General features: G+C 40.8%; 1 protein-coding gene across 1 annotated transcript in view; it reads right to left on the bottom strand.

Moving 5' to 3' along the window:
- Positions 1–12,019, bottom strand: part of OCA2 (OCA2 melanosomal transmembrane protein) — a 559,846-nt gene that overhangs the window by 365,647 nt on the left and 182,180 nt on the right. Inside the window, exons 10-13 of the mRNA XM_086711326.1 lie at positions 8,651–8,722; positions 6,696–6,761; positions 4,242–4,298; positions 2,794–2,918 (exon numbers count right to left, since the gene is read on the bottom strand). Of these exons, the coding sequence (XP_086567452.1) occupies positions 2,794–2,918; positions 4,242–4,298; positions 6,696–6,761; positions 8,651–8,722 (320 nt within the window). The remainder of the gene's footprint in view (positions 1–2,793; positions 2,919–4,241; positions 4,299–6,695; positions 6,762–8,650; positions 8,723–12,019) is intronic.

Genomic DNA, 12,019 nt, shown 5'->3' with positions numbered 1-12,019 from the left:
AGCCTACCAATGTAATTCATTACCCACCTTCCCTTTCTCAGATGCTATCTTCTTGCCCCTCCCTTCTAAATACTATCCATAGACTTCTTCCTTAGAGAAGGAGCACACACTCTACAGCTGTGGTTCCCTATCTTGACTGCACAAAGATTTGTCTGGGAACCTTTAAAAGTCCTGCTGCCCGGCCCATGACAGACTAATCCCTGGGAGTGGGCCTGGGCAGCAGAAGTCTACAGGCTCCCAATGTGGATACAACAAGCCCAAAGTTGAAAAATGTTGGGATTCCTGGGTGGCTCAGTCAGTTAAGCCTCTGACTCTTGATTTTGGCTCAGGTCATGATCTCTCACAGTCACGAGATGGAGCCCTGCTCCACTGAGTGTGGAGCCCACTTGAGATTCTGTCCCTCTCTCTCCCTCTGCCCCTCCCTCACTTGTGTGCTCTCTCACACATGCTCTCTCTCTCAAAAAAATTAGAGAGAGAGAAAGAAAGAGAGAAAGAGAGGAAGGAAGGAAGGAAGGAAGGAAGGAAGGAAGGAAGGAAGGAAGGAAGGAAAGAAAGAAAGAAAGAAAGAAAGAAAGAAAGAAAGAAAGAAAGAAAGAAAGAAAGAAAGAAAGAAAGAAAGAAAGATGTTGCTCTAAAGAAGGTTTGGGAAACACATCATGTCCCACCACACCTGCCAATCCATACTGTCTACTTCCATATAGAAACTGGGCCTTGGGTTACTAGGCTGCTGCACTCAAGGGTCCTTCTCTTCATCTCCCAGGTCAGAGAGAAACTAACAGTACATCTGAAGAGGATCAGCCTACAGAGCCATGTGGAAACTGAAGAGGGAATGGTGTCTGGGGATGAATGAATGAATGAATGAATGAATGAATGAATGAATCCAAGAATGAATCCAAAAACAGGATTAGACCCCAATCAGCAGCAGCAGTAGTGCTCAGCTGAGGAAGCTTCCAGGATCTGCCTCAAGCAAGAAAATAATTAGTGTACGTTAATCAACAATGGCAGAGCAAGCACAGAGACGGCATCCTATCTAAATGGACCAAGCTGTTTAACGGTGAAGACTATGCTCCTCCAGACAAAGGCAGAAGAACATGATTAAGCTTATAAAATCATGAAGAATATGGTAATATATATAGTGAATATGAATACACTAACACTTAAATCTTGAAAGCTGTAACTTTTAGACTAAGAATTGCTACTCACAGAAAATTACAAAGCTGGTTTCTGTAGTACTGAGGATATAAACAAATCCCAGCAAGGCTGAGAAAACCCTCAGCTTTCTAGACTGTCCAGGAATGCCAGGAATATGGGTACCCCATGGGAGTCTGCTCTCATTGGAACTGTCATCAGAGAGCACAATGATATTCTGGGACCTGGTGCATAGGTGATAGTATGGCTTTTAAACCAGTGACAGCAGCAGAGTCACCTTGGTTGAGGGGGGTGAAGGTGCCCTGCCTCTTGCCCTTGAGATATCCTAGAGGCAGAGTTTGGTGTCTGCCATTAGTAGTGCATGTTACAGTTTACAGCACCCTTGAGCCACATTTGTTCCAGCCTTCATTTGCCCTCAGGAGAACCCCACATACTAGGAAGTGCCACACACCCCTGCACAGGAAGGCTAAATCCCTGTCTGCATGTGGGGCATGACAATGCAGCCAAGCTTGCAGGAGCTTGGGCAAGAGACCAACTCTCAACAACCAACTCTCAACACTGCAGACTGCACTTGTGGGGATGCTGCCTGTTCTCTGCTCTTCTCCACCCTTATTTCTCCTCCCCCTATCCCCCACTCCAATTCGCTCCACCTCTGAGAGACACCATTCTTCAAATTCCAAAGGCATCACCTAGATTTACTCCTGAGCCTTGGAAGTAGCCCCTTTTTGGTCACACCAGCAAAGGGAACATGGGTACTAGATTAAGCAACCAGAACACATTTGAACTTGCTGTGTCTCATGCCTCATGTCTAAGAGGGTCTCCTATCTAACAGAATCCTTAAAACACTAGCTTAGGTTAGTCCTTTTGATGCTACCACCCAGATCAGTGGAGCTGAGGTGACTTGTCTGGCACCCTTCACTACCTACCTTGCTCCCATGAACACTCAGGGAGTATGTGTTTCCCTATGACCAAGTACCAGGACATGGTGGGTCCAAGCACAGAAGGGCCATGATATGCTGGGGAACCATCTTCAAAGTAAATAAAATAAAGCCTAGATAAAAGTATAGTTCCATGGCCTTACAAGTGGCCTGCATAATGACCAGGCCTGAAGCTCAAGCTTCAAGAGATTCAAGACAAATGGCCTCTGATGTTCAATAAATGTCTAATTAATGAAATGTCTAATTTAAAGAAACGAAATGGAATCAAATTGAATTTCTCTTTCCCAAAGTTACCCTGCAGAGCCTTGTCAGGCCAGGTCCCATAACCCTCCAAGCCTGAGGAGAGCAAGATGGCTGCTTCAACTTCCCCAGCACCTGGATACATATACCTGACCATCTGGCAGGAGCTTCCACACTGCTCTGCTTCACCTGTGACCATCTCAATGGATAAGAACTCCTGGAACCCATCTGCCTCACACCCCTGGACAGCAAAGCCTACGTCTGGTGACTTCCATGTATATTTCTATGGCCGCCACTGCTCCTGCCATAGCCATGGCCACAAGGAAAAGCCATAGCCATAGCCATGAGCACTGAGCACCACAGTCCTGGAGGATGCACGGGCTGGACCAGGGCACACCAGCAAAGGGAACATGGGGACTAGATTGAGCAACCAGAACACACCACCATACAGGGCCACTCTACATACCTTATCGTCACAGGAGTAAAAAGCAGCAATGTGGTGACATTGTCTAGGAAGGCAGACAGGACAGCGGCAATGAGACACAACATGATGATCATGGCCCACACTCTTCCCCTAGAGAGCTGGTATGTCTGAGATGTACACACACAGAAAGGAACAAGCCAGGATCAGTGGGGTTGAAGAATAGATGTGACTTTTCATTACAGATTATAAGAGCCAGTGATCCAAATAGCCACTACATGGTGGGTTAAAACTTAAACCAATGAGTTCCTAAATTTGCTAAGATGAGGAAGTGATGACCTGTACCTGGACATTCTGAATCCACCATGATTTACCCTCCTTCCCTCTGATTCTCCTTCTTCACAGTGCCCTTTGATGGTTCACTGGTCACAAGGTGATTGCCCTCTATCCCTTTAACATTATCCAGTATCTTACAATCTCCTTTTGGTTAGACAGCCTGGGCTATGACCCTCAAGCCTGCTGATTGTTGGTTATCTAAGGGACTTAGATCTTAAGGATTTTCAGTACCAAGACATTGAGAGGAAGAGACCAGATATTTGAAGATGCAAGATGGCACACAAAGACGGCAAAAATTCTGTCATTCAGAGAATGACAAAGCAAAGGGCTTTGATGAGTAAATAGTCTTTTAGAAGAACTTTCCAGTTCAAAAAAGAAAATCAAGCACAACACTAGCCTTTGCATTAGCAAAATATGGTAAGATATCCTCTCACCAACCCTGAGTCATAGCACCAGTGCAGAGTCTGGCCATCAGAACTTGCTGGCAGATTTCCCAGGATTTCAGTTATAAAAGTGAATGTTTATATGTTCAATAATTAGAAAGTCATCACTGAAATTATTTCAACACAAAGTAAAGTAATCAGAAGCTGATGACTTGAAATATTTAGATGCTCTAAAATGCAAAACAGGGGCGCCTGGGTGGCGCAGTCGGTTAAGCGTCCGACTTCAGCCAGGTCACGATCTTGCGGTCCGTGAGTTCGAGCCCCGCATCAGGCTCTGGGCTGATGGCTCAGAGCCTGGAGCCTGTTTCCGATTCTGTGTCTCCCTCTCTCTCTGCTCCTCCCCCGTTCATGCTCTGTCTCTCTCTGTCCCAAAAATAAATAAACGTTGAAAAAAAAAAATTTAAAATGCAAAACAATTTTTGATATGAAGCTCTCAACTTGCCAATTTAACTAATGCTACACAAACATTCAACCCAAATACTCTTTTCCTTGATCTCCTTCAGTTTATTGAGAAGATCAAAGTGTTTCTCAGAGCCACCTAACTTAGGACAGCAATTGTACCCAGCCTTACACCCATAATTTTGTAAAGGAAGATGGAATTTTAAAATATTTGCTTTAAGTGGTAGCTTTATTGACTGAATATGTAATGGTAAATAACAGTGAATTAATACATAAATATTAATACATAAATATTAAATCCCACATCAAACCTACCTTTACAGCACAATAATCAAAAAATCCAGTTTCTGAAAATATGGCTACTAAGATCATCTGTGGGACAAACAGAAAAAGGAGACAAGAGGAATCTTTTAGAAGTATAACATCCTGAAAGGACATCAGAGTGATCAGTTACAAGGCCTCTGCATGAAAGCTACCACTTCATCAAGCTTCATGCTTTTTTGCTGAGTGTAGTCCACTTAGTAATTTCTTGAATAGAGCCTCTTGCTTATAAGGCTTGCACCTCTATTTTTGTCCAGATAAATTATCATTCCACCTAATCTTCACAAAAGTCATCAGGTGTTACCATTACTCTCTGTTTTATAGATGAGGAAACCACAGGGCAGAGATGGGAGATGACTTGCTCACAGACACAAAGCTAGAAGCAGGAAGGGAAATGAGCCGGAATGTGGCCTTCTGCACCTAAATGTCCACACAAGCAACAATTAAATATTTTAAGATTTTTAAACTGAGTTAAATTTTGTTTCCTAAAATAATGGGACAGATTTTCATCACCAATTTGACCAAGAGACACAAATAAGATCAGTTACATTGAAATGCTTATTCTCTGGGTTCACAGAACCCAGAGAAGATTCTGGAAGATTCTTTATTCCACCTCCTATGATGGCAATATACCATTTGTTGAATTTAGAGAGAAAAGCTACAGGTTCAAGTACTAATCCTTCCATTTAGAAGTAGTTTAACCTTATGCAAAAAAATTATTCAATCCTCTGTACTTTAGTTTCCTCACCTCACCTCTGAATGTTTTATTCCTTGTTAAGGCTGTTGTGAAAATTCAATAGAATTATGTAAATTAAAGTACTTAGAAAACAGTAGGCCCAATATTATCTTTCAAATATTCAGCACAAAACAAAAATTTCCAAAAGTCAGTTTAGACTCAATACAAATATCTACCTTGTCTATAATGACCATCGATGTTCATCCTAATCCAAATGGCCACCTGTTACTGTCTGTAGAATGTGGTGTTTCACTCACCAATAGAAGCGTCACATGAACTGAATGGGTAGGTCCTATGTGGTCTTCCATCATTGTGGGGAAGCTGATCCACACATTTGCTGCCAAAACTACCCAAAAGAGACTTAAATTCAGGGACCAGGGTTAAGTGGCCCCATGGGGTGGCTAACTGCCATGAAATAAAGAGGAAAAGGCAGGAGCCTGGATACATAAACTATCTTTGCACCTCCAAAGTTCCAGAATCATAGGAGCTTGCTGAATGGTTTCAACTGAGAAAAAAAAATTAAACCATGTGTTATGGGCTCAATTGTGCCACTTTCCTCCACAAATTCCTATGTTGAAATCCTAACCCCAGTACCTCAGGATAAGTTAAAGTGAGGCCCTAATCTAATATGACTGGTATCCTTATAAGTAGAGGAGATAAGCACACAGACACACACAGAGGGAAGATCATGTGAAGATACAGGGAGAAGATGATCATCCACAAGTCAAGCAGAGAGGCCTCAAAAGGAACAAGCACTGCTGACTTGGTCTCAGAAATCTGGCCTGCAGAAGTATGAGGAAATAAATTTCTGTTGTTGAAGGCACCAGTCTGTAGTACTTTATTATGGCAGAGCCAGCAAACTAATATATCATTCATTTAAGTTTTTTTTAACCTCTTTTATGAGACATCTGGTATGTCTTCCTTCTTCCTTCCAAATGCCCAGACTCTACTACATACTTTTCAAGACCAACAAGAATATGAACTTCTCTATAAAGGCTAAGTTCAGAGCACTGACCTGTCTCCTTACACTGCACTCAGAGAGGAAGCAGCTAGTTTGGGTCACATTGAAGCCTAGAGTAGCATGGCCCTCTCTTATGACTACCAGAGGGGATAAAATATTAGCCAGGAAAATTAAGATACATAATAATCTGCTTTACACAGAGTGGATCTTTTGTCCAGAAAGGGGAAACCCTCCTTCAGACCACTTAGCCATTGTAGGGTCTGTTCAAGAACATGTGAGGCATTCCTACTGATATTCAGGATCTTAGCAAATTTCACTTCTTCTAGTTAAATTGGTTTATGACACACAAACTATTACTTAGGTTCAATTTCTTTCATTTTCCATGTATTTAATTACAGGTGTTTTTCCAATCACCAAAACTTATATGGTTCACTTATTTGGGATAATCCATTGTATATTTTAAGGGAAGCAACTCAAAAATGTTACTAAGATATCTAAACGACAATATTATTTAACTATCAGACAGGACTAAGACTGCAATTCTCCAGCTAACTAACCAGAGCACCAATCATTTCATTCCTCCACAGGAGAAATTGGCTAGGCCTGCGCTAACACTTCTTAATCAAGCTCTAATTGTCAAGCAGTACAATGTCTTTAATATAATGAAGTATTATCAGCAGTGGCAGCAAAAGAGAAGGCCCCAGATTACAGCAGGCTTGGAGCCCTGTCCTACTGAGAGGATTGTAATTACCATGCCAAATAGCAGGGCCAAGGTCTCAAAATCAATCCACTCCACCACATGGGTCAGGCTGGGTCTCTGCAATCAAAGTACAAATTTCCCAATTAGTTTGAGGCATCATCCTTCTGGTGATAGCTGTAAAAAATGTGCCACTCTTTATAGCAAGCCCACTCATTTGACCACAGTCAAAAATCATACTATCCACTTGCTTTTAAAATTAGAGTATAACATCAATGAAAACGACTCGTGACCCAAGACATTATAATGTCAAGCTTATACATTTAGTAACAAGAAAAGCAAATTTCCTAAACCCTGTCCCTGGCAACTCCAACTCCAGAACTGCAGCCTGAAATGCAGGACTGACCCTTGAGATCAGTGAAGTTCCCACATGCCTTCCTTGGTATTGGAGCATGAGGCCAGGATGGCAACAGCTGAAAGATACACTTGTCCTACTCACCAGTTGTTCATCCACTCTCACTTCATCTTCTAACAACCCTGCAGAGTAGGGAAGGCTGAGGTCATGGGGAATTGGGAGCACAGAGTATGAAGTTAGGGCACTTTGAGAGTCTCGTTGTTGGGAAAGGACTGCATGGTGGCCCAAGGAGCTACCCGCAGCACAAGATGTGTGCCGCATTAATGTTTTCTAAAACAAAATAGCTACTACTATATTACTCCTTAACAGTTAATAAAAATAACAGTTGTTTATGTATAAGTTTTAGCATTCTGGGACATTTTACCCTTAGGGTTAGTATTTTTTTATACCAACTCTAGCCAAAATGAATGAATGAATGAGTGAATGAATGAATGAATAACAACATAGCCCCACATAGTTTTTTAAACCAGTTATTATTCTTTGGCTAACTAAATGGCCTTTAGTAGTACTTTGAAGAAAAAATCCTTTAAATTCTATAGATTTTTTTTTCAAATTTCTATTTAAATTCGAGTTAGTTAACATACAGTGTAACATTGGTTTCAGGAGCAGAACCCAGTGACTCATCACTTACATACAACCCTCAGTGCCCATCCCAAAAGGTGCCCTCCTTAATGCCCATCACTCAACTACCCCCACCTACCTGGTTCCATCAACTCTCAGTTTATTCTCTATTGTTAAGAGTCTCTTATGGTTTGTCCCCCCGCTTTTTTTCCACTTCCCCCATATGTTCATCTGTTTTGTTTCTTAAATTCCACATATGAATGAAATCATATGGCATTTGTCTTTATCTGACATTTATTTTGCTGTTGCTGGGAATGCAAACTGGTGCAGCCACTCTGTAAAACAGTATGGAGGTTCCTCAAAAAGTTAAAAATAGAACTAACTACCCTATAACCCAGCAATTGCACTACTAGGTATTTACCCAAAGGATACAAAAATATGGAGTTGTTTTCAAATCCAGCTCTGTGTGCTGCCACCTTCTTCAGTTCCAGCACTGTTCCTTCAACAATGGCAGGCCTCTATCTCCAGTGGACACTTGGGCTCTCTTGCTTTTGCTTCTCTACATTCACTCCTATGTTCCTGAAGACAGGCCACATGCAGACCCTGATGTGGTGCCATCACCCCCAAATATGCATCTCCAGGGACCTCCTGATGTCTGCAAGACAGAACTCCAACCTCACCATTTCTCACCTCTCTGCTCCAGGCAGGATGCCCCCCTCTAGTTCCCAAGGGCTGACAGCACCCAGAGCCAAATCTAACCACTCAGCTACACAGCCCTGAGCAACTGCATAGCGATGAGCCTTTCCTCAGCTAAAATGCAAAATAAGAAATGTGTGTGAAAGTCAAATGAAAAACAGTCATCAATGTTGATAAGATTTGTTGGTTCATGCCTGCAGCATGGTTCCTGAGGGAGAAATGTGGAAATAGCATATAAAAGAATGAAAATCACTAGCTAATGCCTAATTGTTGGACTATCTTTGAATCTTATATTCTATACAGTGGTAAGCCATTGACTCAAAATGTTACAACTTACGTCTCCAATCACAGCCAGCGCTGCTAATGCTGCAAGGGAACCCAACATGGCTGCCAGTGTTCTGTGAACAATCTGTAAAGGAACATAGGAAATTATTGCATTCCAGTCCACAGGGTTTTAAAATGTACAAAAAGCCTATATTGCTATTAGCATCCATCAATGTTATTTCTATATGCCATTTTATACCATATCTATTAAAAATACATATAAATCATGGGTCCTTTTATTTCAGAATCTGGAAACCCCAAATACACACACAAACACCACCAGTCTGCCTTCTAATGAAAGCTAATTTCATTTCCTGAATAATTAGATGACCTAGGAATAGAAGCAGAAGGCTAACGTATATTCTATAAGGAAGCCTGCAGTAAATTGTCATTAATTATTTACCATATAATCCTGAGGAAAGTAGACCATTAGTTCTACAACATATATCAATTCTTCCCAATTAATGACACTGTTATTAAACCAAAGGTACATAGCCAAATGCTTAATCTAATTGAGATTTCAGTGTTACCACTGAATCATGAAAGTATATTTTTTATTTAATTATAATTCAAATGGACATGGAATTTATGAGACAAAATATCTTCATAGAAAGACAAGGATGCAGAGAAATTGTAACCCTCAAACACTGATGGTCGGAGGGGTGCCTGGGTGGCACAGTCAGTTAAGCATCCAACTTCAGCTCGGGTCATGATCTTGCAGTCTGTGGGTTCGAGCCCCACGTCCAGCTCCGTACTGACAGCTCAGATCCTGGAGCCTGCTTTAGATTCTGTCTTCCTCTCTCTCTGCCCCTCCCCCGCTCATGTTCTGTCTCCCTCTCTCTCAAAAATAAACAAGCATTAAAAAATATAAAATAAAATATTGCTGGTGGAAATATAAAATGGTGCAGCCCTCATGAAAAAGTTTGGAAGTTTCTTAAAAAGTTAAATAATAAATTACCATATGACCAGAAATTCCTTTCTTAGGAATCTACCTAAGAGAAATGAAAATATATGTCCTATTAAATTAATTAAATTAGGCCATTAAATACAGAAGTGGTTCTAATGCCTTAGCAGCCTACATAAGCAAACCAAAATCTAAGCCTATAATAAATGCCTCAACTCTAAAAGATCAAAATCTATAGGGCCTCTGGTGGCTCATTTGATTAGCATCTGACTCTTGATTTCTGCTCAGATCATGATCTCACAGTTTATGAGATTGAGCCCTGTGTTGCTGGACTCTGCCATGTCAGCGCAGAGCCTGCTTGGAATTCTCTCTCTCCTCTTTCTCTGCCCCACCCCACCCCATGCCTCTCTCTCTCTCTCCAAATAAATAAACATTGAAAAAAAAAGAAATCAAAATCTAAGAACAACTGATCATAAACAGCTAACTAGGCTTCCCAAATAAGGCAGATACTTCAGCTATAGCCAATCAAATCATTTTTTTACTTTGCTTTCCCCCTTTTCTCTGTAAAAGTCTTTCCCATAGCTCCTGTTGATAGAGCACTTCAAACCACTTCCAGTTTGGCACTGCCCAATTCTAACTGATTTTTGGTCAAATAAACTCTTAAAAATGTACTATACCTCAGTTTATTTTTTTAACGCTTCACATAAAGCATAAATGTTCATAGCAACATTATTCAAAATAGGCAAAAAACTGGAAACATTCCAAATGTCTATCCATGATGAGTGGATAAACAAAATGTAGTATATGCTACAACATGGAGCTAATGATACATGCTATATTATGAATGAACCCAAAATGCATTATGCAAAGTGAAAAAGTGAAACACAAAAGACTACATTGTGTCATTCCATTTATATGAACTGTCCAGAAAAGGTTAATTTAGAGATACAGAAAGATCAGGGTTGCCTGTGGCTGGAGGTAACAATAAGGACTGACTCCAAATGGGATCTTTATGAGATAAATTAATATTCTAAAATTGTATCATGCTTTTTCCATTTTTTTTGTGTCTTCTTCAATTTCTTTCATAAGCTTTCTAGGTTTTCAGCGTATAGATTTTTCACTTCTCCTGGATATGAAGAAAAAATATTGCTAAAATGTTGATACTACCCAAAGCAATCTACATATTCAATGCAATCCCTATCAAAATAACACCAGCATTCTTCACAGACTAGAACAAATAATCATAAAATTTGTATGGAACCAGAAAAGACCCCAAATAACCAAAGCAATCTTGAAAAAGAAAACCAAAGCAGGAGGCATCACAATTCCAGAATTCAAGCTATACTACAAAGCTGTAATCATCAAGACAGTATGGTACTGGCACAAGAACAGACACTCAGATCAATGGAACAGAATAGAGAACCCAGAAAGGGACCCACAAATGTATGGCCAACTGATCTTTGACAAAGCAGGAAAGAATATCCAATGGAATAAAGACAGTCTTTTCAGCAAGTGGTGCTGGGAAAACTGGACAGTGACATGCAGAAGAATGAACCTGAACCAGTTTCTTATACCATGGAAAATGGATGAAAGATCTCAGTGTAAGACAGGAAGCCATCAAAACCCTTGAGGAGAAAGCAGGCAAAAACCTCTTTGATCTTGGCCGCAACAACTTCTTACTCAACACGTCTCTGGAGGCAAGGGAAACAAAAGCAAAAATGAACTACTGGGACCTCATCAAAATTAAAAGCTTCTGCACAGCAAAGGAAACAATCAGCAAAATGAAAAAGCAACCAAGGGAATGGGAAAAGATATTTGCAAATGACATATCAGATAAAGGGTTAGTATCCAAAATCTATAAAGAACTTATCAAATTCAACACCCAAAAAAACAAAGAACCCTGTGAAGAAATGGGCAAAAGACATGAATAGACACTTCTCCAAAGAAGACATCCAGATGGCCAACTGACACATGAAAAAATGCTCAACACCACTTCTCATCAGGGAAATACAAATCAAAACCACAATGAGATACCACCTGACACCTGTCAGAATGGCTAACACTAACAACTCAGGCAACAACAGATGTTGGCAAGGATGCAGAGAAAGAGGATCTCTTTTGCATTGCTGGTGGGAATGCAAGCTGCTGCAGCCACTCTGGAAACAGTACGGAGGTTCCTCAAAAAATGAAAAATAGAGCTACACTACGACCCAGCAATTGCACTACTAGGCATTTATCCAAGGGATACAGGTATGCTGTTTTGAAGGGACACTGCACTCCCGTGTTTATAGCAGCACTCTCAACAATAGCCAAAGTATGGAAAGAGCCCAAATGTCCATCGATGGATGAATGGATGAAGAAAATGTGGTATATGTATACAACTGAGTATTACTCAGCAATCAGAATGAAATCTTGCCATTTGCAACTACGTGGATGGAACTGGAGGCTATTATGCTAAGTGAAATTAGTCAGAGAAAG

The sequence above is a fragment of the Puma concolor genome, chromosome B3 (genome assembly GCF_028749965.1).
Source record: "Puma concolor isolate L17-30 chromosome B3, mPumCon1.1.hap2, whole genome shotgun sequence".
Classification (NCBI taxonomy): Eukaryota; Metazoa; Chordata; class Mammalia; order Carnivora; family Felidae; genus Puma; species Puma concolor.
This window is presented reverse-complemented; position numbering and strand designations above follow the sequence as displayed.